At 52.3% G+C, this 25014-nt stretch overlaps 10 protein-coding genes and 2 non-coding genes across 12 annotated transcripts; 6 read left to right on the plus strand and 6 right to left on the minus strand.

Annotated features, from left to right (window-relative positions):
* Positions 1-261: 261 nt before the first annotated feature.
* Positions 262-1155, minus strand: BDW47DRAFT_101735 (uncharacterized protein). The gene is made up of 3 exons (XM_024811720.1): positions 798-1155; positions 541-623; positions 262-493 (listed from the first exon to the last, which is right to left on the minus strand). The coding sequence occupies exons 1-2, from the start codon at positions 1002-1004 to the stop codon at positions 573-575; spliced, it is 258 nt and encodes an 85-aa protein (XP_024674306.1). The 5' UTR covers positions 1005-1155; the 3' UTR covers positions 262-493; positions 541-572.
* On the plus strand, positions 1130-1924 carry BDW47DRAFT_123794 (alpha/beta fold hydrolase; the record flags this gene model as incomplete). Its single annotated transcript, XM_024816123.1, has 1 exon — positions 1130-1924. One exon carries the CDS (start codon positions 1130-1132, stop codon positions 1922-1924), a length of 795 nt encoding a protein of 264 aa, XP_024674307.1.
* Positions 1925-1985: 61 nt separating this feature from the next.
* BDW47DRAFT_123795 (lipase family protein) lies at positions 1986-3343 on the minus strand (the record flags this gene model as incomplete). Its single annotated transcript, XM_024816124.1, has 3 exons — positions 1986-2919; positions 2968-3109; positions 3169-3343. The coding sequence occupies 3 exons, from the start codon at positions 3341-3343 to the stop codon at positions 1986-1988; spliced, it is 1251 nt and encodes a 416-aa protein (XP_024674308.1).
* Positions 3344-5651: 2308 nt separating this feature from the next.
* On the plus strand, positions 5652-6730 carry BDW47DRAFT_135099 (uncharacterized protein; the record flags this gene model as incomplete). The annotated part of the gene is made up of 1 exon (XM_024818245.1): positions 5652-6730. Exon 1 carries the CDS (start codon positions 5687-5689, stop codon positions 6728-6730), a length of 1044 nt encoding a protein of 347 aa, XP_024674309.1. The 5' UTR covers positions 5652-5686.
* BDW47DRAFT_101740 (uncharacterized protein) lies at positions 6617-7253 on the plus strand. Its single transcript, XM_024811721.1, has 2 exons — positions 6617-6680; positions 6738-7253. Exon 2 carries the CDS (start codon positions 6892-6894, stop codon positions 7138-7140), a length of 249 nt encoding a protein of 82 aa, XP_024674310.1. The 5' UTR covers positions 6617-6680; positions 6738-6891; the 3' UTR covers positions 7141-7253.
* A 751-nt stretch (positions 7254-8004) lies between these two features.
* Positions 8005-8091, plus strand: BDW47DRAFT_t43. Its single transcript has one exon. It is a non-coding gene; the product is annotated as a tRNA-Tyr (tRNA).
* Positions 8092-8930: 839 nt separating this feature from the next.
* On the plus strand, positions 8931-9017 carry BDW47DRAFT_t44. Its single transcript has one exon. It is a non-coding gene; the product is annotated as a tRNA-Tyr (tRNA).
* Positions 9018-9493: 476 nt separating this feature from the next.
* Positions 9494-10997, minus strand: BDW47DRAFT_101741 (lysophosphatidic acid acyltransferase LOA1). The gene is made up of 3 exons (XM_024811722.1): positions 10790-10997; positions 10494-10731; positions 9494-10429 (listed from the first exon to the last, which is right to left on the minus strand). Exons 1-3 carry the CDS (start codon positions 10818-10820, stop codon positions 9661-9663), a joined length of 1038 nt encoding a protein of 345 aa, XP_024674311.1. The 5' UTR covers positions 10821-10997; the 3' UTR covers positions 9494-9660.
* A 337-nt stretch (positions 10998-11334) lies between these two features.
* On the minus strand, positions 11335-14117 carry BDW47DRAFT_101742 (uncharacterized protein). The gene is made up of 5 exons (XM_024811723.1): positions 14085-14117; positions 13906-14013; positions 13170-13849; positions 12896-13117; positions 11335-12842 (listed from the first exon to the last, which is right to left on the minus strand). The coding sequence occupies exons 1-5, from the start codon at positions 14091-14093 to the stop codon at positions 11366-11368; spliced, it is 2496 nt and encodes an 831-aa protein (XP_024674312.1). The 5' UTR covers positions 14094-14117; the 3' UTR covers positions 11335-11365.
* A 777-nt stretch (positions 14118-14894) lies between these two features.
* Positions 14895-16538, minus strand: nctA (negative cofactor 2 transcription regulator complex subunit BUR6; the record flags this gene model as incomplete). Its single annotated transcript, XM_024811724.1, has 2 exons — positions 15501-16538; positions 14895-15443 (listed from the first exon to the last, which is right to left on the minus strand). Coding segments are annotated over exons 1-2 (911 nt in total), but the record flags the coding sequence as incomplete, so codon positions are not given.
* Positions 16539-18275: 1737 nt separating this feature from the next.
* BDW47DRAFT_123800 (uncharacterized protein) lies at positions 18276-21493 on the plus strand (the record flags this gene model as incomplete). Its single annotated transcript, XM_024816125.1, has 6 exons — positions 18276-18319; positions 18409-18518; positions 18572-18948; positions 19008-19275; positions 19327-20326; positions 20377-21493. 6 exons carry the CDS (start codon positions 18276-18278, stop codon positions 21491-21493), a joined length of 2916 nt encoding a protein of 971 aa, XP_024674314.1.
* Positions 21494-21992: 499 nt separating this feature from the next.
* BDW47DRAFT_123801 (uncharacterized protein) lies at positions 21993-24203 on the minus strand (the record flags this gene model as incomplete). The annotated part of the gene is made up of 4 exons (XM_024816126.1): positions 21993-22169; positions 22224-22440; positions 22494-22600; positions 23973-24203. The coding sequence occupies 4 exons, from the start codon at positions 24201-24203 to the stop codon at positions 21993-21995; spliced, it is 732 nt and encodes a 243-aa protein (XP_024674315.1).
* Positions 24204-25014: the final 811 nt, after the last annotated feature.

Genomic DNA, 25014 nt, shown 5'->3' on the forward strand with positions numbered 1-25014 from the left:
TAGGGTTTCGAACTTTTTAAAACGGCTGCTGTGCTGCATGAGTATATGAAAATGCTGCTACTCGAAACATGAAGTGTTGGGTGGGTAGCTCAACTGCCAGACAGCGCTATATATATATCCGTGTATACTCCGTACTTGACTACACTCTAGACAAGCGTGGGTAGAAAATCAATTAAAAAAAGAGTCATCTATTTCTTTGAATAACTTTCTATAATACAATTGATTGTAAAGTATTCATACTGCCCGAGAACCTTCCATCATCAACAGTCTGCATAGATCAAGTCTATCCAAACTGCACAACCACAAATAATGCAAAGCACTCAGTACATAAAAGATGCCTGAACAGGGAAAGCCAGCCTGGCCATTCCGCGGAGAAATCGCATGAGACCAATCATGGCTGTAACAAGGTATACAAGAATATAATCTATCTGAGTTTGATAGCGCCCACTAGACTCATAGTTCGTGTCTTGTTTTCACCTCTGTTTGGAGAGTCCTGTTGACTGTGTCAGTTATTGCCTTAAGGAGTCGAGTCATGCATACATTTCATCCCAGTATCCTAGCTAGTCAGCCCCTCAATAACGATATATGGAGGTGTCAACGAGGTCACACTTGGTTATCACATGGTGTGTGTTTTTGGAACATCCCCTCTCTTCTCCTTTCTAATTACATATCCACACCGTGTCTTGCCTGATTACAAGACCGACTTGCTTGACTGTCAAATGAAATCTATATAAACCCAGTTTCCGCCGCTGCGCCACTATCATTGTTGTCGTGATTACGCTGACATCACCATGCAGCAAGCGCCAACTCACTAAGCTAGTGCTGACCAGCCTGAACACAACTGCGCAGAGCCTCGTTGTCGCGTCGGTCTGAGCTTGAGCCCCTCTCTGGTGTCTGGGGTCGGGTTGTTTCAACTTTCTTTCTTTTATGGATACTTGAGGTGAGGTTGGTTGTGCTGTATATACATATACTGTACATATTACATACAATACGACGTACGGCATCGACCTATATATACATTGTGAAAGCGGACGAGAACACGACAAACAAAAGAAAAAGAGAAAAAGAAAGAAAGAAGAAAGAAGAAAGAAGAAAAAAACAAGAAGGAAAGGAAAAAGAAGAAAAGAAAATGCTCTCCTTCACCTCCCACAACCCCTCCAGTCCCCAAACCATCCTCTTCATCCACAGCGGCTTTTCCACCAGCACAGAATGGGACCAAGTCCTTCACCACCTCACCTGCGAACCACACCCCTACCATGTTCTCGTTCCCGACCTCCCCTCCCACGGCACCTCCCTCCACCTAAAGCCCCTCAGCGTCTACAGCACGGCCTATCTCCTCAGCCAGCTCATCCGTGACCACGCGCACGGCGGCACCGCCCACGTCGTGGGCGCCAGTCTGGGCGCACACATCGCCGCCCAGCTTGCGGCACATTACCCTGCACGCGTGTCGTCGCTCCTCGTTACTGGGTTTAATATCTTCGCGCCGATTGTGCTGACGCCGTTGCTGCCGCCGCTGGTTTATTTCTTCTTGCATACTGCCGAGTTACTCTCTCATCCGACGGAGGGAATGGCGCGGCTGCAGCGCGGGGAAGGGTCGCTGGATCTGTGTCGTGATGCTGTGGAGATGGTTGTGTCGGCGCGAGAGCTGGAGGTGATTGATGGGGATCATGTCTCCACGTTGATCGTTGTTGCTGCAGCCAAGGAAGGACTGATCCTGCCTGCGTGGGATAGGCAAAATGATGCCAGACGATTGTTGGAGTCGGTTCGGCGCACTGGGAATGGTCCTGCGCCCGCTAGTAGGGCCGTTCTGCACCGTGGGGTACGGCATTCGTGGCAGATTGACGAGCCGGAGCTGTTTGCGCGGACTGTGCGCGCTTGGGTTGCGGGGTTGGAGTTACCCGCTGGATTCGAGGATCTTGATTGAGCGGATCTTGTGCCCTGCGTTTGTGTGTGTCGATCGGCGAAGGCTTGTTTTTTTTTTTTGTTCATCGATAAGCGTCCATGGTGAGTTCGTCGATCCGCCGCGCGTATAGCGCCATTGCGTGCATTAGCGGATCGCCGAACACGATCTGCCGCAGCCCGAGATCAGTCGTCAGGCATGCTTCGACGCCTTCGGGTCCTTCGTCTGGCAGGCTGTAGTAGTTTGATCGCGCTCGCAGGACGACAATCTGTCCGGCTAGGGAGAGAGGTGCTACAGGGACGCGCCAGACAGCAGGCCTGTCTTTGCGATCCCGCCAGCTGTACTTTCGGCACCAGTGTGGCGTGGGCGAGGCATACAGGTTCAGCAACGAGGTGATGTACGTCTTGTCTGCCCGCGCGACGGGATCGCCTTCGTTGACGAACGAGAAAAAAGCGGATCGCTGCTGGGATGGCGATGGTGGGGGGAACAGCGGTCGGATGGACACGGGCGGGGCACCGAACGTGACGCAGTGGACGGATTTGAAGAAGCTGGTCAAATGAGCCAGTTCTGACCGCGCGGTCAGCGACAGCATGTGGCAGTAGAGCAGACTGGCTACTGCCCCGCCGGCGGAATGCCCTGTGATGAGCAGCGAGTACGGTGCACGCCCGGGGTTAGCGGCTATCAGCTTGCGCAGACGACTCGCCACGGTATGGATCATGTTGTGCGCGACGGACAGGAACCCGGCATGGCAGGCGTTGGACGGGTCGTCGAGGAACCCGCTTGGGGAGGTGGGTGCGGTCTTGACGTTGACGGCCCAGTCGCGGAAGCTCTGCGTGCCGCGGATGGCCAGGACAACGGTGTTCATGTCGGCGACCGCGACGGACTTGATCATCATGGCCTTGGTGCCGTGGCGCCAGTCGGAGCCAACGTACGACCAACTGTCCCTGTGCATCGGCTTATAGTACACGTCGCGGGAGTACTGCGCCGCGAGGCGGAAGAGGGCGAAGGTTTGCGGGTGTCTACTAATTAGCATAATACATAGACCTCCATCTATCCAAGCGACCTACAATCGGAGCGACGGGAGGTCGGGCGGAAGCCGCGAATTCTGATAGACGTAGACTTTGGCAAAGTACGCCGCGTACCGGGAGGTCTTCTCCAATGGCGCTGGACGGTAGACCGTGCCCGTGTCCTGCACTGGGTATGTGGATGCTTTGTACTGTCAGCGCCCAGAGATTCTGTTAGGATGCAGTCATTTGCATTGGACTCACCCATATCCACCCGGTCCTTCTCCGTAAATAGTCCCTCGTCCATCGCAGTTATCGTATCATCCAGCTTCCGCATGAACAAGCCATAGACGTCCACACCGCTCGCCCACCACTCGCGCATCTGATCCTCTAACTCCGCCACGGCGGTGCTAGCCGTGTCGACGGGGTGCAAGAGCATCCCTGATAGGTTTGCGTGGGAGTTCCATTTTGCCAGTGGTCGCTGTGGAGGGGAGGATGGTGCTGGGGCTGCTAGATGGACCGACGAAACTGCTTGGGATTGATAGGTAGTCGAGTGTAGTGGTACCGCTGTAGAGGCGTGGGGCTTGACTAGCGAGTGAGTCGTTGTAGCCCCGACCGGGAGGGCATATATTGGGTGGGAGGGATGGGATGATCCTCGCTGGTGTGTATTTTGACTCTTTACTGGGCCATTTCCTACACTCTGTGCTCTGCGACGTCGCCTAAATGCAAACCATGTCATGGTGGATATATATCGAGGTCTAACATAAGAATTTAGATATAAGAGATCGATCGTAGTAAGAAAGAGAAAGCAACGACAAGTACAAATCAAGAAGACAAAGGTAAAAAGAAAGAACCAAGAGAAGGAACACGAATGACAAGGGCGTCCCCATTATTTCATGCAGGGACTCCCACTTCGAGCTGAACCGGTTTTGGTCTTCCCAGATATACAGAAAGGGCGGTGATAGGCGGATGGCAAACGCACAGCCTCATTGATCATCGCGGCTGCAGGTCCCCATCCCGCTGATTTGCCACATGTTTTTGTAGATCGAGTGATGTGGCTGTTGATTTGTTGTTGTGTGTGACCAGTTAGATTTATTCTTGGTAGTTTTGACCATTAATGATGTGTGTTGGAGATCTAATGTTGATTGTGGGGATAGTGCCATATCCACCTAATGGGGTAACTTTCTTGGGCTATGATATACCACAACTTTCATCACTGAATATTTCCATCCATCACCATAGTTATACCGATCACTCAAATAATGTTCCATAACTTGGCTTGAAGGGAATATAGTCGAGTGAATATAAGAAACTTGATAAAGAACAGGTATAAGTCTTCAACACGTGATGTCTCTCAGGTACCTACTTATAGTCGAACTCGCTCTTCCTCTACTCCATGATTCTTCATCTCATTCTTATCCTCGTTGTCGAACAATTGTTTTGGATATGACTGTCTACTATGTGAGTCTCCTAAATCGATCTACATTGTCGTGAAACTTGCGTATCATCAAGAGATATCTAGCTCCATAGGATACTGATATAGTAGACTAGCTCATTGAAAAGGACTGACTGAGTCTTTGACTTTCTCACTTATCTACACAGCATGTATTCCCATCCTTCTATCCACCCCCGCCTTCCTAGGGCTTCCAACTCTATCCAAAAGCACCAAGCTGAATGCTACGAAGACAGCACGCGTCCGCTTGATTCACTGCCAACCGAGATACTGCAACACATCTGTGTCTGGGTAAGTCATGGTCCTTGCAATAATACGTAACATAGCTAACCTGTCTAGTTGGGAGAAATATCCATGTCTGATCTCCGAGTCTTTAGCCTGGCAAGCAGTGTTTGCTACAATACTGCCATTCCAACCCTATACCACAAGCTAACGGTGAGGTTCTTCGACGGCGTTAGGCTATCGAATGTACTTGCTGAAGTCAATGTCACCGGCCTGGGAAGACATTTTCTCAAGTTCGGCAGATGCATCAATCTGGTGCACATCAAAGGCGCCAGACAGCGCGCTGATAGGGTTGTGCCAGCTGCCCTCGCCCCCGGCCCGCATGCGTTCATTCCGACGACCATTGAATACTTCAACGAGCCACAGAGAGTAGAATCGTGGGTCAGAAGCACTTCCGCCGGTCAAACACCGGGATCGATGAACAGCGTGTGGGGCCCCCTGATAAAACTGGTTAGGGATGTAAAACACCTGACCAAGTTCAATTATGCAGTTCCTATCCGATTCCCACCAGATCTCCTGCCCGCGATCCGCGATTATCATTCCGACTGTCAGCTCAATATCTGGGCGGCCCAGGATATGCTCCGGCGCCCGGATCTGACAAAGCTCGCGAATTATGGGCAATTCGACCTAGACATGTTCCTCTTCCGCGGCTTGCGCACTCTGGCTATTGACTATCCGTATACCAGACGTGCCACTTCCGAACTTGCTATTATGCAGAATGCGATGCCATTTATTGCCAGGGTCCCGGCACTCAAGAATCTCTGTCTGCATCTCGATGCGTTGTGGGCCAACTGGTACCCGCCCATCACGGGCAATACCCTTCAGGAATGGAGGGCGCTCTGTTTGTACTTCCTCGATATGCCTCGTGCGCAGCTGGAGACACTTGTGTTCCAAGGGAGCGCAACTTCCGAAAGACCAATGCTTGTGATGTCTAAAGTTCTGGATCTCTCACAACTTCGTTCCTTGGACCTCCACCTAACAAGACGCTATGATCTCTTTCCCCATATTGCCCTAGCAGTTCCAAGTCTCCAACGCCTAGCACTGACAATGCCCGGCCATATCAACGACCCGAACGGAGCCACGTACATCGCAGACAACATCCTGATTACGGCTCTGACAAGCTTCAGTCCGCTCCAGTCACTCCGCATCTGCGGCCTGAACCGTCCCTCCGTCCTCTGGCCCGTTGTCGTCCACCATGCGAAAGTGCTGGAATCTTTACTTTTACAACCCACCGAATACAATTACCACAACATCGGCATAGACGACGACCCCGACCGACTCCCCGCGTTCGATATCTGGGCAATCCGGAAGCTAGGAGCGATTTGTCCCCGTCTGAAGGAGCTTCGGATCCCGCTTTCCCGCAGTAACGGCGACCGCACGGAATGTGACCTGTACCGCGCGATTGGTCGAAGCTTCCCGTCTCTTCATAGCCTCATGGTCGACATGTACTGGCACAGGACGCAGAACGAGTACAAGTCGGCGTTTGCGTTCGTGTGTGATACGGTACGCAACGCCGCTATGGATCACCACCTGGCCAGCCAGATCTGGGACCTGGTCTACCTGCACCAGGCCAGTCCGCGGCCTCTGCGCCGTCTCACCTGTGCGCCTTTGCCCGCGGCCTTCTTCGAGTGGGAGGCGTGGTACGTGATCATGAGCGTTGCGCGCCACATGATCGTGACCTCCCCGGGCGACTACCCCGTTCACCCGCTCTCCATACAGGAGGTGCCCAAGCCAAATCACAGCATGCACGCCCGGGTCGTCGAATGGGCCGCCACCCGGTTGGATAGAAACCCGTCTCACCTCATCAAGCTGCTGTTGAGATTTCTTTGGCCGCGTCCCCGCGGCGTATGGGCCGTGGACGACTCCTGGATACCGGGCAAGGCGCCGTGGAGCGCGTTTCCCCTCGCGGCGCCTCGTCATCGGCGCGGGGGGTCTGTCGGCTTTGAGTTGACGGGTGCTCTTGGGCCATCGTGGTCGGTGGAGACAAGCTCGGTAGTAGCAGCCAGTGAGCCGACTCGAGCAAAGGGGGCTTATGGTAAAGGTGAGAACGATAATTCTAGTGAGGGCGAGGCCGGATCTGTGGCTGACTAGTTAGCAGTGGGCGAAGAGGCGGTTGCTACTTCGTATGCAGTTGGCTCAGTGTCAGGTGCGATCTCCCTTTAACTTTCCCCTTGCACGTATCCTACTCCCCACTTCAACGATGGTGCTGCAGAGAGCGATGATGAGAATGATTTGTTGATGGCTGATTATTCATGGCGCCTCCTTCTACGAATGGTTCCACGCTTGACTCTGAATATGGAAGTGACTTCCATACCATGTACAACTTGTTTACCGCATTATTTATCTCCTATGTTGCCTCAGTGCCTCTCGTGACTATCTGGTCTACATGTTCTTCCCCTCTTTATATGTTTCATGGTGTTGTCCTATATGTTGGTTCTCAATCCGCTCGATCCCCTGTCCATCGGATATGCACGATAAAGCTGACAATGATGCAGACATAGACTCCGATATTGAGGAGGGTGGTGTTTCTCTCGAGGAACACCATGACCTGGCTGTTGGAGACCCTACAGACAACTAAATAAGTCTCCAACACCGAAACGGCGCGAGTGTGCACTACAGAGATATGACTAGGTATTTATGTCCCAGCTGGCATGATATGATGATGTCATCCTCCTGATAACAACTTGCGTGTTGCTGATTGATACTAGAAACTGATTCTACCTTACCCGGGCATTTCAACCATTGACTTTCATTTTTGTTCATGTTGAGCTACCCCTACCACATCCAGACCATTGTGGTTTCATTGCCGGGACAGGCCTGCTGGTTCACAAGTATATGAGAAAGGATGTCCGATACTGGCATTAAGATTCATGTATTGCATCATTGTTTCTATGATGGTAGCGGCGAAATGAGTGATGATTTATGTACAATCTATGAGATGGCGAGTTATGCAGTGGCGTTTGGAATGATAAAATGGCTTTTGTGGAACTACAAGAATAGTGAGACTGGGTGTTTCTAGTAAAGAATTGTAGACTAGCCACTAAGCTTTTGATATCATAGCTTACTGTCCACGCGTAGCAATGCTGAATGAACTTTCTCGCTTGTTACTTACGATAAAGTACAGGCGTAGATATCACATAGCAGACTGAAAGGTGTGAAATTGAGAGAATGTAACTCGTAGATATTTACGAGGACATACAACAGAAGAAGCTATAACCCATCTTAGCGTCTACAATCCATCTCGCGGTCACAGAACCACTCTTCCTATCCTACTTACAATCTCCCCAATATCAAGAACAGTAATATCGACAAAGTCTTACCCTAACTCAAGTACCCATTTGAAAATCCAACGCCATAACCCCACACCCCCGATGGTGTAGTTGGTTCATCACGTTCGACTGTAATATCTTATTGTAATCGAAAGGTCACCGGCTCGATTCCGGTTCGGGGGAGGGTTATTCTTTTTTCTCTCTTTGACTTTTTATATCTTGTTTTTGTGGACTGGAATTGCAATGTTAGGGTGGTGGTGTGGGGCCTGTGGGGCAGGGTTGATATTGAGGAAATTTATAGGCGGACGGAGTGGATGTGTGTTACTACTATCACTTGTGTACCTTGCATGGAACGGAAAAGGTACTATCTATATACTGTGAGCATTATGGGGGTCTGTCTGATCATATCCAAGTCAAAGAACTGCTGATTGGTGTCTTTCCTTTCCCAGAGCAAATGTATCAGATTATATGAATTCCACGGATCTGGTTTTGATCAGCTCCCCGTCATTTTTCATACTCCGCAGATTGCCCGCACAGAAGGCCAATTAGGTCCCACGTCCCAGGTTAGACAGCAGAGTTTGGGACCCAGGATATTGTGTTCAATACTGGATTATAGGGGAGAGTTGAATGGCTCAACCAGGACCAAGCCCTACCATTCACCGATCTATGTTGATGTACACGACGGGACAGACGTAGAGACGATCCTAGAGGGTAGCTGTGTCCTCAACCTTCTATGACTTTACGGATAAAGCATTGTAAGGGGGTACATAGTAAGCCTGTCAGCCATACACTGTCATTTTCAAAAAGATCCGAGCTCGAGAATCTGAGAAAGTTACTAGATATCCTTCATGAAAGTAGACTTTCCACCGTACCCTCCTACAAGTCCCATTTCCATACGACTGCACACAAGCGAATCCTCTACTTCAAGACTCACATACCTATCAACCACTATACATCTCTCCTATATCCTCAACCTCTTCTCAGTTGAATCCCACACCAACCTTAAAGCAGCAACCCGCAAACCCCTGATGGTGTAGTTGGTTCATCACGTTCGACTGTAATATCATGTTGTAATCGAAAGGTCACCGGCTCGATTCCGGTTCGGGGGATATTATGCGATTCTTTTTTTCTTTTTTATCACCAGATGTTTGTTATATACGTGAGTGGAAGAGGGTAGGGGGAATTTGACTGGTGCATGGGTGCATGTATGAAGGAGGGTGTGATATACGCGGACTTATGGTTCTGGATTGTCTAGAATAAAATCGGTAATACTGTACTGTTAGTAGACGGTATACTACTCGGTAAACAGTTGGGTAGGAAAAAGGATAAGAAACAGGGATAAAAGTGGAGACTTCAGACTGGACTAAACGGCTAGGCGAGATGGTGTTGAAGAGAGCAGATACCATCCGTACGTACAATGTTGCTGTTGAGTGGTTTTCTGCGGTTTAGTCTATTCATGACAAGCTATGGTCTTGATTAAATGGTGATGCTTTGTTGGATGTGCGCTTGTTGGGATAGTGTATGGACTTCTATATGGGGGAGTATATTAAAAACGGAGTGGGAAAATGTGATCATCAACATAGACGTGCTCAATGATGTATGTAAGATACTCATGATATATCAGGTGCCTCGGCTGACACCGGGGTTATCACATATTATATACCCTATGAAGTTTGATCCAAACGTAGCTATCTATAATGATAAGCACCGAGTCCAACCGCATGCACGGACTGTATAGCATAGTATATCCAACTAACGAATCCGCCTCCGATTCCACATCCTCACGAAATCCTCCTTCTCTTTCACTCCCAATCCCATGCGCTTCACGCGTCCCAGGCGCGCCAGCGCATCTCCAACCTGGTTCAGCATCGCCTTCTCGCCAGGCGACATCTCTCCTGCGTCGCCGCCGGAGCTGCTCCCGTACGCGCTGTCCTGGTCCAATGTGTCCAGGTAGTTATCGTCGTAGGTTGAGCGGCGGGTGGCTGTTGCCGTGGACGCTCCCGATGACGAGGCAGGGGTCTTCGCGCCGCTGATCACCGCCTCCGCGATGCGCACCCGGATGCAGTGCGTCGGCTTGCTGAGCAGCGCCCAGAGAAAGTCGATGTAGCTTTCTGGAACGGGCGTCACTACGTCCGCGGGGGTATAACGTAAACTGACGGGGAAGATCTTCGCCTGGGCAGGTGCGCTCGCAAGCGCGGGGCTCAGAGGGAGAATGCCCCGGCCGTTGGTCGTCGTGCATTCCGGGAATACCGCGATCGGGCGCCCGGGATACTTGCGCTGTAGCGTGGCGAGGTCGACGGTGCGTGTGCCGGGTGGTGGGTGCACGCTTGGCGGGGAGAACGAGCGCAGGATGGCTTGGAAGAGGGAAATGTGCTCTACTTCGCGCGAGTGCGGGTATGCGGCCGTGAAGACGGGGTCGAAGATAGCGGCTAGGTAGACGGCGTCGATGGGGGAGGTGAACGACGAGGCGATGATGGATCCGGGGCCGGGGAGACGCGTGTTTTCCTGTCTGGCGAGAGAGCTGGGAAGCTGCCGTTAGTGGTGTCCTTCGTGTCTGTGGTTATCAACGGAAATGAATGGCATACCCCTTTCTCACGCCGTCCACTTGGAGGTCAATCCACCAGATGCTAGGAACACCTAGAATACACCAAAGAGAGGCCTTCTTGCCCAGCGACCCTATCGGACACCATTGTAACACGAGGAAGTACAAGGCGCAAACGAAGATGAAGAGCGGGAGTCGGACGCAGAAGAGAAACGCGCGGACGGGAAGTTGGAAACCGGCTGGTTGGGTGGGAATGGGCAGGAAGGGCGCGATGCCAGAGCCTATCAGACGCTGGTCAGTCTTGTAGATGTCCATATTGTTCTAGAAGAATGAGCGTACCTCGATCGCGAAATTGGGTAAACTTCTCCATGGTTAGAGCTGGGTGAGGGGAACGGATGAGGCTGTCGCCATGTGTCGCATGGAATAAATTCAGCCTGATAGAGGATCGTCCGGATAAAGGATAGTGTCTGACCGGGAGTGGTGCAAGGTAAGCGATAACGGTGCTTTCACATGTGAGCCATAGTCTACCACACTTGCGATGCTGAATGCCTAAAATGGTTGAAATATCGTCATCATCATCATCATCTTCGGTATCTCTGGACGTCACGCTAGCCGCTTTGGGACGATTCGACAGGGTTCATCAGGTGATTATGTGGCCTGAGGTGTCGATCATGCCCGATCGTGATATCCTGGCCTGGTCTTATTCCAGATATTCTTGACCAAGCAATCCCTTAGTAGGCTACTCCTAGTCTTATAGTTGTTCATAAGCCTCGTCATGCCTAGTAGATAACTACGCTACCCCATCATAGTTGAATACAATAAATCAATTCTGGTATAATCTGACAAATTTACATAACATACACCAGTCCCATTTATAGTAGGTTCCTGCCTACAGATGCTGTACAGAGCCACAGCCTACTGCTCAGACATAACACCCGGATACCCCGCCTCTTCAAACAGCGTGCCTCGCGCCTGCACCATCGCCGAGATCTCAAGTATGAACTCATACAAGATGACCACGTTCGTGAGAACATGTCCAAGCGTGGCCGACGATGGCTCCGAGTCCGCTACGGCGCTCTCTTCGTCATCTTGCTCGCCTGACTCCGTGCTCCCGCCCTTGTCGGCTTCCTTGGCCGATTGCTCCCCGTGTAAGAACGGCTGGAACAACCGCTCGCGAAGTTCGTCAGCGGCAGAAGCCTGGGACTCGGAGTCGCGGGCTGGGGGCATGTGTAGGGATGCGTCGCGTAAGGGGGAGGCGACCGCGGCGCGGTGGGGCGATGGGGACATGCTGTGTGCTTCGAGAGGGCGAGGAGTTCTGCCTCTGGGTGAGCCCACCGAATCGATGTTGGGTCGGGGGCGCTCGGACGCGCCGCCGACTGGGCTTTGGATTCCAGAGGCTTGTTGAGACGTTTGCGGAGATGTAGGGTCGTCCTCGTTGTGCAGCAGGTCCCGTCGCGCGGCTATCAGGATGTCGAAGTCGGGGATCTCTTCCCGCCACTGTTGGATCTGTTGGACTAGTTTCTGTAATACGGATGTCAGGGTAGGTGTGTGATCGCTGGACCAGGATGGTTCCGTGTAAGCAAACTGGATCTGCTCCATGGGATTGGCATCCTCTGGTGGCGGTGAGTCACCGTAGTCGTACTTGGACGGGTCGACCAGGAGCCAACCATCAAGAGAGAGGAGATGGGACGACGCAACGCTCATCAAGACTTCGGTCAGTGCCAAGTTGACGATCACGCTGTTAGAGAAAAATTCCTCCAGACAATTCAAGAGTTCCTGACAGATGGGGTCGTCTTGTCTGATCTCCAACGGTTGGTCTTCTCCGAGGTCATCGTCCGCAGGTATGCACAGCCGGGACTCTAAGATCAACGATGCGTCTTTGAGGTAGTCTTCAAACGATTCTTCCAACATCGGGTCATCAACGACCGATGTGGCCAAGGTTACAAGCTGGCTGAGCTCCGCGTTCAATGCGCCAACCGTGCGCTGCTCTGCCGGTTGACCGGGGAGGGTGCGAATCAACGAACGGGCAAACGTGTGATGCCGCTGAAGGACAACAGCCATGAGCCGTAGAGTAGCTAGGACGGTTTGACGGTTCTTAGATTGCAGACCAAGCAGTGCCAGGTCTCTCAGATTGAACAAAGACGGAGATGGTCGCGCCGCCTCTTCCGAAAAGGCAGCCAGGACGTCCAGGGATTTTCGCCGGCTCATAGACATGTCGACGCTCTTCTGGGCCGATTTGGTCTCAAACCCAGACGGCGATGCGAGTAAGAAGTGAAGAATCCGGTGCACCAGGTCGTCCTGCTCGATGGAGTCTAGAATGCGATACAAGTAGGTGAGAACTGCCGCTGTGGAACCTCCCTCGACGTCGGACGACTCTAATAAAGATGGATACCTTGGAGACAAGAAAGTTAGCGACACCCAAACGGACGGGGGCAAGAGACATACAGTAGCTGTTCCAGGAATAAAACCTGGAAGTGATCGAGTAAGGTGGCATTGACTTCGCCTGACTTGCAATGGTCGATGGTATCCTGCCAGAACAGGAGGTACGCCATGAAGGAGGCCATGGTCGACCCAAGCGTAGGCGGAAGCGCGGTTTCCTGCCTTGCATGATCTGACAATGCCACGATGTGGGGAATCCTCTCCTCAGGCCTAATTTCGAACGACAACCTAGATGGATCAGATTAGCGCCGTCCAAGCAACACTAGAAGGGACTACTCACCCGCCCAACTGACTATACAGCGCACCCAGCCCGGTAGCCATAAGCGTCGCGAGATCGCTCTCTATCAACCATCGTTCAAGGTCCTTCGACCGCGAGGCCGTCTCAATAAGATAAAGGAGACCCGTGCGAGCAAAGTCTCCGGCGCGACCCGCGTGATGCACATACTCAACTAGCAGATAGAATAGCGGAAAGTCGTCCTTCCTCGTGGCACCGGCGAACTCAGCCCCGACGCTGGCCCGAGGCTCGCGATCATCGTCATCCGACCGGGGAGCAAACCACGCTGACAGAATATGGGGTTGAAGCCGGATATTGTTGGCTACGCCGAAGAGCAACTCGACCAGCCGACACTCGACATCTTCGGACCTCTTGTCAGCGCGACGCACCAGGTCCACCAGAGCCCGCGCGAACAGCCGGTTGTCCACGACGCCGTCGACCTCTGCGTCGATCAGGGTGTTGAAGAGGACCGTGGCGGAGCGAAGGACGGTATCGTCATAGGAGGATAGTGAGAGTTTGGTGACTGTTACGAAGATTTGCGAGGACGAGGCATAGGCGAGACACGGGTGCGGAGCCGGGCCGCGGGACTCATCGCCCAGGACGGAGTTCAATCGATCGATGCAGTTGCGCGTGTGCGTGGCCACGGTCTGGTCGCCGGACGGGGCATTATTGGAGCGCCATATTTGCTGTAATTGATCGAAGTCAGACAGGTCGCCACGACTCAGATGTCGACAGCACTCACCTGTAGGGTATTACAGGTCCGTTTGAAGGCGGTTAGTCGTTCAGTGGGAGTGGTGGCTTTAAAGCTTTTGTTTGACAGCGAACGGGAGCCGCCAATGAGACGAGACCACTGTAGTATATTGGTTAGCGGACAGAAGTAATAGCTAAGAGAGCTAAGAAAGGAAAGGGGAATTGGCATACAAAGTCCATGATTCTGTGAGAACAACATGATACTATGAGGCTGGATCGGGGTCGCTGGAGACCGCGCGGGGGGGAAATGACGCTGAAGGTCTGGAAGAATAACACGCGACCTAAGGGGGTTTAGCGTACCTTCTCGAGTAGGATTAGTGTTGTGGGTTTCTGCAGCCTGTTCGCCAATAATACCATGTTTATAATATACTCAGGTACGGACTACGGGCATTTCTCGACTGGCTTATTACTTCTTCAATCTTACTTTCGTATTGCTGGGTACGTGTGAGATGCCTCAAACATATACCGTGCCAAATCAGACCAAGCCAGAGAGTGTATGCGGCACGACCGGTTGTCACCAGAACTAGATCAATTGCAAAGTGGCCTATATGTCGACCTTTTAAGAATGAGAACTACAACACTACTTTGAGTAGAAGGTTATCCAAAGAAAGTCTCCTTAAGGGAATACCATATTACTACTAGTATCTAGACACCATCTCTAGACTCCCAGCACAGAGTTCCCCTCGTTCCTTCAATCCCTGATAGGCCAGCACGCGTCGACATATAACCAACCCTGGCCTTACAAGCTGCACCATGACTTGTTGTGTACGTAAATCTTGAACGCTGGACGGAAATCACAAGGGCTTGGCTCGGAGATTGCTCCGGAGCACCGCGAACTACCATCAATCGGTACGAAGTATTACTAGTACTACTAAGACTTCCCCCCATACGCACACTATGCCGACGCACCGGGTGACCTACCCTTGCCACTAGGTAAATACTAGGTAAATACTACGGTACGCGCTTTCCACCCCCAAGTAAAAACAGTCCAGCGGAGGAGCTCCTAGAGCTATCGGCTCACTAATTATATTTGCATCCGTTTTAGCTGAACCTGAATATCCCCGCGTAAGGGATTAGTATCCACCCCGCAAGATGCAATCCCAACCAGACCCGCCGCCACAACGCCAGAGATGCGCCCGCTCTCCATCCCAGTCTAAAAGATTGTCCATCAAGTCATTCAGAAAATAGGTTCGAGAAGGGAAGAAAGGAGAAAAGAAGAAAGAAAGAAAGAAAGAAGAAGAAGAAGAAAAAGGAAGAGGATAGCCCGGCACTAATCACTGTCGTCCTTGGGCCGCCGCCCACCGCGCTTCCGCTTGGGCTGTTCGTTTCCGTCACTGTTGTCGTCGTCATGTTTGCGGCTGGTCGGTTGATCAGGGACCTTGGCAATAATGTCTGCCAGGAAGTCTAGGACTTCGTCTTTGGCGACGGCGTGTTTGAGGTGCGACGCGGTGACGCGTTTGGAGTTGCGATCTCTCGCCTCCTTGGCGGCTTTGGTGACGAGGGAGATCATAAATAATTCTAATGCCTTGGCTATATCGAGTCCATTAGATCCATGTGGGCTCCGAATTGGAAGGGTAAGATACTTACACACGGCGATGGGAGTCACTTGAGCCACCTTGCCCACATCCTCATCTGCTTGCATGATGCGCTTGATGCGCGCAACTGGAAACTTGGTCTTCACCTCCACGGGAGTCGGTGCACTAAGGGGCAGGGGTTCCTCGGGATGCGACATGAGCGGTGCCATCGGCGGCGAGATCGGCTGTGCAATCGGCTGCGGGATGGTCTGTGGCATCGGCTGTGGCATCGACTGTGGCATCGACTGTGGTGGCATCGACTGTGGCATCGGCTGTGGCATCGGCTGTGGCATCGATTGTGGCATCGATTGTGGCATTGGCTGCGCGATCGGTTCCATATATTTGTGTTCCGTCATATGGGGCATAGGCGCCATGGGGGACATGGGCGCGACTTCGGCGGCACGCGCGAGACGAGACGATCGACGAGCCATGTCGGGGTCGAAGGGAATCGGGTCTGCGTACGGAGGCACGTACTGCTGGGATGCCCTACCGTGCGGGGCCGGGGGACTCTGGTACTGCGGGGTGAAGAAGGGAGAGGCGTCGTAGGAGGCGCGATGAACCAGCGGGTTGCCGAACTGGTAGACGGGGGTGTTGACGGAGGGGGAGACGGGAGATTGGAGGGAGGATAAATCGGGGGATCGAGGTCGGTAGTTGTCTTGATCTGTCATCGCTAGATGAATTGGTGTCAGATCATCTTTACGTACGCTGGGTGTGCGGAGTGGAACTGGTGGTCGTGCATACAAGACAACCGTGTTTGATGCGCGTAGACCAAAGCGGACGGACGAGTGGAAGGCTCACCTTTTCTGGCCAGCATTAAAAATAGATAGAAGAAGATGATGGAAATTAACACAAAGGATAATTCCAAGATAAGGTCACCATGCCTGACTGAAGCAGGATATAATGAAGCAGCAGATGAGTTGAGGTCGTTATTGGAGAAGGAGAAAGCGATGTTTTTGTAGATCGCGCGCCACGGTGGTCCGAGCGTTGGCCTGAGGGGGCAAGGCAGGAAAGTGCGTGGGCCTAAGACTGCAGGCGGTCAGGCAGAAGAAATGGAAAGGACCGGGAAGCTTTTTCTTCCGGGAGCAGAGCAGCGAACCGCCCTTTTAACCCTGCGCCCCCGTTCTTTCGGCGCTAAAAATATGATTTTATTTGGTTATATTTTTTGATTTTTCTTTTTTGGTTGTTCCGATTTTTTTTTTTTTTTTCCATTTTTCAACTTGATTTTTCCTTTTTCCGTGTTTGTTTTCAACAGACTCGACCTCATCCATCCATCCAACTAATCAACTGTCCTCTGGTCGTGACTAATCATCTTCATCTTCACTTGATCAACTTATGCTATGCTTCACTGGTTAGGATCTTCTTCTTCATCCAATGTCCTTTGACATCCCCAACATCACTTGGATAGACAGTATTCTGTCTTGATCTGATATGGAGATCCCTATACCAACATAACTTCTCACTCTTCCACCACACTCGAGTCACCAGTCATCAGACCAAGGCTGCTTATGGCTCTTCAACCGTCCACCCCGCCCGTAGAGATCTTCTGTCTGGATGCATCGCTGATTGGATTGCCTTCGGTCATGAACCTTGGTTGGAACGCGTGATGTGATTCCTCCCAGCTGGGGGGTGGTATCGATGATGCAAAGCCACGAGGCTATCTGTTGCCCGTTGCTTTAGTTGACACCGTATTCGATGTTGGCCTTATTGGTTGGGTGTATATCTTATAATCCTCTTTTTTGATTGTATCCTGTTTCCTTCTTGCCCTCTCTTTCCTTACATTCCTCCCTTTCATTATATACCCCCTCGACTGCCAATGATGATACAAGAGCTCCCGAGATGTCGGGTTGACCAGACAGGACGCGCAGAAACCTCCAGGTATCGCCGTCGTCTCAACTCTAATAGTTACATCGATGAAGGCCAAAATTACTTGATCTAATCTGATGGCGTCTGGTCACCTTCCCAACCGTGATCACTCCGGAAACGGCGTGGTGGTTGGTACGTCAGCGACAGGGATTCGTCACGGCCCCTGAATCCTTCTGCCTGTCTTACTGTGCCCCGGGGATGCCTGTCAGGCTGGTGTTTTGAGTCTGTCAGAGATATATATAGTATGTAGACCCCACTATGGAGTGCTCCGTCACAGTCTGGTATGAATGGATAGACGGATTCGGCTGTGGCGGTGTGTTAGGTAGAATGCTGTCATGACCTGTCGATGAAAGCCCAATAAACCGCTGTCGCGTGTGATCGACACTTTGCGCCAGACAGCACGTTTCGGACTGCTCCAGCTGCCATCCAGCATTCCAACTTGGCAAGTGGAGCGGGTATAGACCGGATTCGTGTAGTGCATTGAGCCTCGTCTGAAGACAACCATGACATCCAGCGTCAGATCACAAAACATAAGCCCAGAGTTCAAAGTCATTCAAGCCATGACACTCCTTTCAATGTCTGTCACCCAGTCGGTGCATTTCCATTGATCGACCTTTGAAAGTGAGTGACAGCGGGGAATGCAAATGCGGGAGTGAAAAAGATGGCCCGGAGACTCTATTATTCCGGTCCGACCAGCCTCCGACCAAATTTGGCCCCGTCAGTCAACTCGGATTGTAACGGTCACTCATGAGGATTCGAGTCCATCCTTATTATCGCTTTTCAGCTACGCATTCTTAGGCCGTGCCTTATCGTTCCCTCTCCATGACGATCTGAGTCATGTTGTCTGCGATCGCCATTGTGGCCCTCTGTCTGCCTTAAACCACCCGACTAACAGTTCACCTGGCATCTCGGATCAACTGCCAAGATGGCTGCGACAGACCAGTCGTCGAGCTTGATGGATATCGCAAGGTGGGTGATCTGATTTGATTTTTTTATTCCGGAACAGACTGGGTCTTTAAGGTGTGCATACCAAAGCGCAGCGACTAACTCATAATCAGCACTCTGTCGCAGGATGATATCCCGTTCAAGCTGCGATGCGCGTGCTGCAACAAACTCGCCCTGAACGCGTTCCGCCTGCCGTGCTGCGACCAAGCCATTTGCGAGAACTGTACGTCCTCCCAGACATCCTCACTAGCGCATCGTCTGATCTGTCATCTTTAGGCCAGACCGCACTGCCCGACACTTGCCCCGTATGCGCGCATACTCCCATCTCGCCCGATCTCTGCAAGCCGAATAAGGCGCTCCGGACTACACTTAAGGCATTCCTGCGTACCGAGGAGAAGAAGCGCGAGAAGGAACGGCAGTCGGCTGCGGCGGCGGCGGCGACTGAAGCGACTGCGGTGGATGCAACTCCGGCGCAACAAGCGACCCCTGCACCCTCGATTTCTCAAAATGGACATCCAGTTGCGGCGCTTGAACCCGTCCATACTGCTGGCGTGTCCACAGAAGAAGCACCGGCCACTGCGGATGCCCAGGAGACTGGTACCGACAACCCCCCAGCGAATGTCGACTCTGTTGTTCCGGAGAATGGGCCTCAGGTAATACTTACATCTGGATTTCTTTCTTCGTCGCGAAATATGTTCCTGACATCGCGTAGGATGAGCAGATGAAGGCTCCCGCGGATGGGGCGGAACCCACCGAAACAGCAGAGCAATCCACCAAAGAAGGCGAGGCGGACGGCACTGGCGCCAGTTCCGCCGAACAGGAAAGCGCTCCCGATATCAACCAGACCCCCGTACCCCCTCAAAGCGCGGGACCCAACATGCCTATGGGAATGGCTCCGAATATGGCATGGAACAGCGGAGAGTTCAACCCGATGCTTCAATTCATGGGAAACAACATGTTTGGCTTCCCTAATCCTATGGGTATGTTATAAACCGCTCCAAGCCACACGAACACGAACTAACTTGGCCCAGCAATGCCCGGCATGGCGATGGACCCGATGGCCGCGAGTCAGGGTATGTTTGGAGGCTACGGGATGAACATGAGTGGCATGAACAATGGCATGAATATGGACATGAGCTACGACGCTGGTCAGGGAATGTATGGCGGATGGGACGGCTCTCAGAACAGTATGTGGAATGGAGGCCAAGATAAATTCAATCCAAATGCTTTCGCAAATGGTATGGGTCCGCCGTATGGGGGCCCTTCTGGGTTTGGCGGCTATAATGTGTCTCAAATGCAGCAGCAGCAGCAGCAGCAGCAGCAGCAACAGTTCTCCAACCAAGAGTTCCAGAATGGCTACTACGGCCCCGGGTTCGGTCGAGGTAACCACCACCGGGGCCAGCACCGCGGCTTCGGTCGAGGCCAGACGCCGTCGGATTATCCCCCTAATACTAACGGGCCAGCTCGTCCGACCCATAATTCACTTAGCGGTCAGGACCAATCCCCCCAACCTGTATCTACTGAAGATCCGGGTACGGCCGAAGCCGCAGATCCCCACGCCGAGACCCCCCAAAATGGCCCTAATGCCGCAGCGGATGCTTCGTCGTCTCACGAGATGACCACGCCCGCAGAGATTGCTGATGCCAAGTCCGTTTCTGCAGATGCCGCGGCCGCAGAAGCTGACGATACCCAGCTGCGCGGGATCCCCACCATCGATAGTCTTGATCAGGCAAACGCCATGTCCACCGGCCCCATGGGCATGCCGGGGTATATGGGACCGGGCTTTGACCGAGGATACATGCGTGGGCCTTTCCAGGGTGGCCGCGGGGGTGGTTTCGGACGGCCTCCGTTCATGCAAGGACCGGGTCTGTCCACCGAACCCCGCGGCCAGGGCGTCGTGGGTGCCCCCGCTGCCCCAAGAGCCATGCGGCAGGGGCTTCCGAATACCAGCGTATACCGGCAACGGAACCTCCACGGCCACGGACGATCGTCCGTCCCACCTACCAAGCCCTCGGAGGAACCGTCGCAGAGGTGAGTACCGCGTGCAATGGTCTTACCGTCCAAAGACTAACAAACAGTAGAGCAACGCCAGCAACGCCACAGGAAGAGCCACGCCCAAGCTCCCGGTCTAGATCCAGATCCAAAAACGGATCCGTGTTGAAACCCCGAAGCCGATCTCGCTCCCCCAATGCCTCCCGCGCAGACAGCCGTCGTCGCTACCGACAGCGCACAGCAAGTGTCGACCGCACCGTAGAGGACTCCGACCGCCGACGCGAGCGACCCCGACGGCCAGACCGCGACAACAAGTACGACGATCCACCTGCCATGGAAGACGGCCGTCGGACGCGCTCTCCGTCACTCGAATCCCACCGGTCCTCTCGACGTCGCGACCGCCGCAGCGGCCGTCGATCGCGCCGTGCAGGCCGTCGTCGCAGCCCCAGCCGCAACGCCGACTCGAACCGCCTTTCCCCCACTATCGAAGAGAAGGACACTGCGTCTCGCGCTGGTGACACCAACGACACCTCCAGCCGCGGTCCACGCAACAGCAAAGACAAAGACCGCGAACGAGACCGAGACATGCGCCGTCGGGACCGGGACCGCGAGCGCGAGCGCGACCGCTACCGGGAACGATACCGTGATCGGGAACGGGAGCGAGAGAAGGACAGAGAGAGGGATAGAGACAGGGACAGGGACGTCGACCGCGACCGACCCCGCGACCGTGATCGCGACCGCGACAGAGACCGCAAACGCTCGCGTCGCGATCGGTCCGCGTCTCCTGCCAACAGCGACTTCTCCCGTCACCACACATCCTCCCGTCGTAGCAAACGCGCGCGCGACGAGGGTAGCGACCGCGACCGCGACCGCGACCAAGATCGAGATCGAGATCGTGACCGCGACCGACAGCGCAGTACCCGAGAGAAAGACTCCTCATCAGCGAAACCCTCCCAGCAGTCTGACAAAGACCCCCACACACTCGAGCGCGAAGCGCGCAACCGAGAACGCCTGCTCAAGGAGCAGCAGCGCCGCGAAGCCATGCAATCTGACAATAAGTCAGGTAACACTGGTGGTGGTGGTGGGCGACGACGCGAGCGAGGCGGTGGCAACCGTCGCATGAGCTACAAGTACGAGGATGAGGAAGATGGCGCGGCTAGGACGGCGCGTGTTGAGAATGAGCGGGAGGCGGAGAGGTGGTCTTAACTGCATATGCCTCTCTTCTCTCTCATCTACTTTCCACCATTACCTGCCACTTCTCCCCTCCCACTACCATTACATACCCTCCCTTCTCTGAACTATGAACTATCTTCATCCCCGCCTTGACATACCACCGCTTCTACTTCTGCTTCTCATTCACTGCTACATCTGGACACGGCCACGACGAACACTATAGATTGGGTTGGGTTGGGTTTCACGTTAGCATCAGCGGGGTGGGAATGTTGTTCGTTTCGCTTCGTTTCGTTGACATGATGGACGGACTGACAGACGGTGTTTTCTTTCTCACTTGTTATGTAGATATAGATTAATAAAAGTGAGATACTACTGTACAGCTTAAAATTCTTCACTAAATTGTATTCGTTTCGTTGACCATTGTTGTACTATCTGGTCTGTTTTTGAGTGGGCGAGTGATGGTGCGTCATATCCTCAAGACAAGAAAGATCTAGTATAGCAACTATGGTATGCCTTTCCACGTGCAACGCCTTTACGGGGCTCCAAGAACTGGATATCCCAACCACCATTTTGCCAGGGACACCAACAATGCATAATTATACGTTGCCATATCATACAAGGGCGTCTTTCCCACTACGAGGTTCTCACCATTGTACGACGCCTCCAGGACACGCAGATGATGCGGATACATGACAGAGAAGATCAGGACCTGGTCGTATAAATCATTAATGGAGGCAAGTCTCCTAGAAGGCAAGCGACTTACCGGTTCGGTAGTATATGGGGGTTCAAGCCGCGCTTTGATAAGATGAATCATGGTTATGATTTCACCGCGATTAAGTCGATCGTCGCCCTCGAAGATGTCATCGGACATGAGACATTTGATATGAGGTCGTCTTGGACGTCCCGTCGCAGAGGCTGTGAGAGACACGCTCCAGTAACGGTCGATTTCGAGTAGCTCTTCGACGGGTAGATCGCCCCATCTGAAGAGGTTAGTATGGGCATTCTATCTGTTGAGTAGAGAGTGAAGATATACGGCACATAGCAAATGCCCGGCTGAACGGGGTATTCGTCTTGGTATACTTCGGTGAAGAGATTCTTGATGTACCCGTGGAGGCTTCTCGCGTAGAAGTTGGAATCGGCCTGAAAGGTTGGATAGTTTAAATCTGATAGTGGGATGATCTGGTCGAATGGGATGAAGTATTGGGGTCTGTTTTCGTCTTGGTTGAGTGATATCCTGTGTTGTTTGATACCTGCTTTTTCGGCCTGGCGTGTATCAATTTGGTCAGTTGTGGTGCTCGTGATACTAGCTTTTATATCATCAAGCCCCTGCTGATATGTGCGATAGAGATTCTCTGTTTCGTTTGACATGGCGTGTGAACAGAGTAGTCAGGGCAGAGGTGAATAAGGTAGACAGTCTTGAGCATCGGAGTTGCCAGACACAGATGGAGACTCAGATTGTCATATCATCTGCGGCATTGTCAGTGTTGCCGGGCAACACCAATGCCTGTCGACAGCTAGTGCATCAACCTTGAATATTGGAATATACTGGCTTTGGTTGAAACAATCAAAACACTATCGTTTCAGCTCTTTAGATGTATACCCCTACGCCTTAGACCCAGCCAAGCCCTAACTCTAGGAGGCCGGCCCCAGATTCAAAGCAGACACCATTTTTCCAGGGCCCCGTTGTCTATCATCCACACCTCTGACATTACACCTGAGGTTTAGAAGCGCAGCATTGCGTTCGGAAATTTGTTCCGGATTGGGGTTGGAACAAGTGCCAGCGCCGAATTCGTCCACTCGGGACGTTGAACGAGGTCTCGACGGGTCTAAGGTCACCGTTTGGAATCTGTCAAAATCCGCAAGGGTCTGCAGTTATATGTTAAGATAATCAATTTGTTTGGCTTCTGTACCGTCATAATTAGGTTCGTGTTTCTGTACGCCATCAGTTCACAAGACCCACTGTTTAGCGGTAGCTCAACATACATCAAGACACCTCTATATATGTAGTTATATGCATGGGAAAATACTGGTGGAAACAGTCAAATGATGATTCTATGCTTTGTTTTTATTAATGTCTATTTTGTGCTTTTTCGGCTATCCTTGAGTCCATAGAAGATTGTAACTTCATAGAAAATTGAATTGAAGATTGCGTGCACTATCTCCGCATTATATATTCATGTGTTCACCAAGTCCAACTGCGCCCGGACAACTATGCCTCTAATAAACCACGTCATGCAGTATCAATGCATTCCTAGGGTCCATTGATCAGTCATTATACCACAATAACAGACAAGGTTCTGCTAAGAGGTGTGATATCTCTGCTTTGTCTGCCATACCGGGAACGGGCAGGTCGTTAGAGCATAAGATAGAGTTCCGGAATAACCTACGGAATGTGCCACACATATTCCATCTTTGCTCGTTTGGCTGATAAGTTGCTTTTTATATAACAAATGTGTTTTCGAAGCCAATACAAGCGTTTTAGAAGCAATCATTTTCAACCAGCCTTCCAAACCGCACGCCAAAAGTCAGAAACAAAATCGCCTCCATCCTCCAACAGCGCCTCGAATGTTGTATCGTCGCCGAGCTGCCCAAGGGCAGACACCATGTAGGATGTGATAAGGGTGCGCAGGCGGCCAGTCGCAAAAGCAAAGCGCCCTGTCTCGGCGTACACGAACCGCACAAGCTCAAGAACCGCCGGCACGCTCTGCCGGTACAGGGTGAAAATATCAAGGGTCTGTGCCATTTTGGAGAGTGCCAAGTCGCAGAGGGGGTAGATCATGTATTTATGGGCTAGGAGGTATAGCCGTGCGTGGCCTAGGAAGACAGGTGTGAAGTCCTGGTCTTTTGTGTTTGCTTGTGGGGAGAAACGAGCTTCTCGGGCCTGGTGTGAGCTGTTGTTGGTAACGTCCACGGCTAGTGGTGAGAAGCAGTCTTTCAGATGGCTTGTCCAAATGCTCTTTTCTTTGTATGGTAGCAAGTCTTCGACTACTGGAGATGCGGGCTTTCGCGGCTTCTGTAAAGATAATCTCTGTTCGCGACTTCTGCGCTTCCTTTCTTTAGCGGATAATTGAGCAAACTCGGTTTTTGGTCGGCTTGAAAAAGATCCCCCCACAGACTCAGACTCAGACTCAGGCTCAGGCTCAGGCTCAGGCTTGGCAGCAGATAGCACCTCATCAACCACATCCGGCTGCTCAAAAAGTCCTGTCTGCGTGTCTTCGAAACACACACCTACCCCGAGAGGAGATGGGGGTGTATAGTCTTGCAAGTAAGCATACTCGCAGAGCCTCACGAAACTATCCTCGTCGACATCCGACCAATCCACACTTTTGGTCTTTGCCTCCACCAATTTACCATTCATGAGCTTATCAAGGACATCTGAAAGTTGCGCCAGAGGCTGTGAATGCACGGTAAATTCTTTCTTCTCTGGTCCGATTTGGAAGGTAAATAGAGGGGAAGTGATGTAGCTAGAAGGAGCTTTGAGAATTCTGAAACTGAAAAGACAGGCTTGAGGGAGTGGGGCATACCGGCCAAAGACTCCCTCCATGGTATAGTGG

Source organism: Aspergillus candidus (assembly GCF_002847045.1).
Source record: "Aspergillus candidus strain CBS 102.13 unplaced genomic scaffold BDW47scaffold_9, whole genome shotgun sequence".
Classification (NCBI taxonomy): domain Eukaryota; kingdom Fungi; phylum Ascomycota; class Eurotiomycetes; order Eurotiales; family Aspergillaceae; genus Aspergillus; species Aspergillus candidus.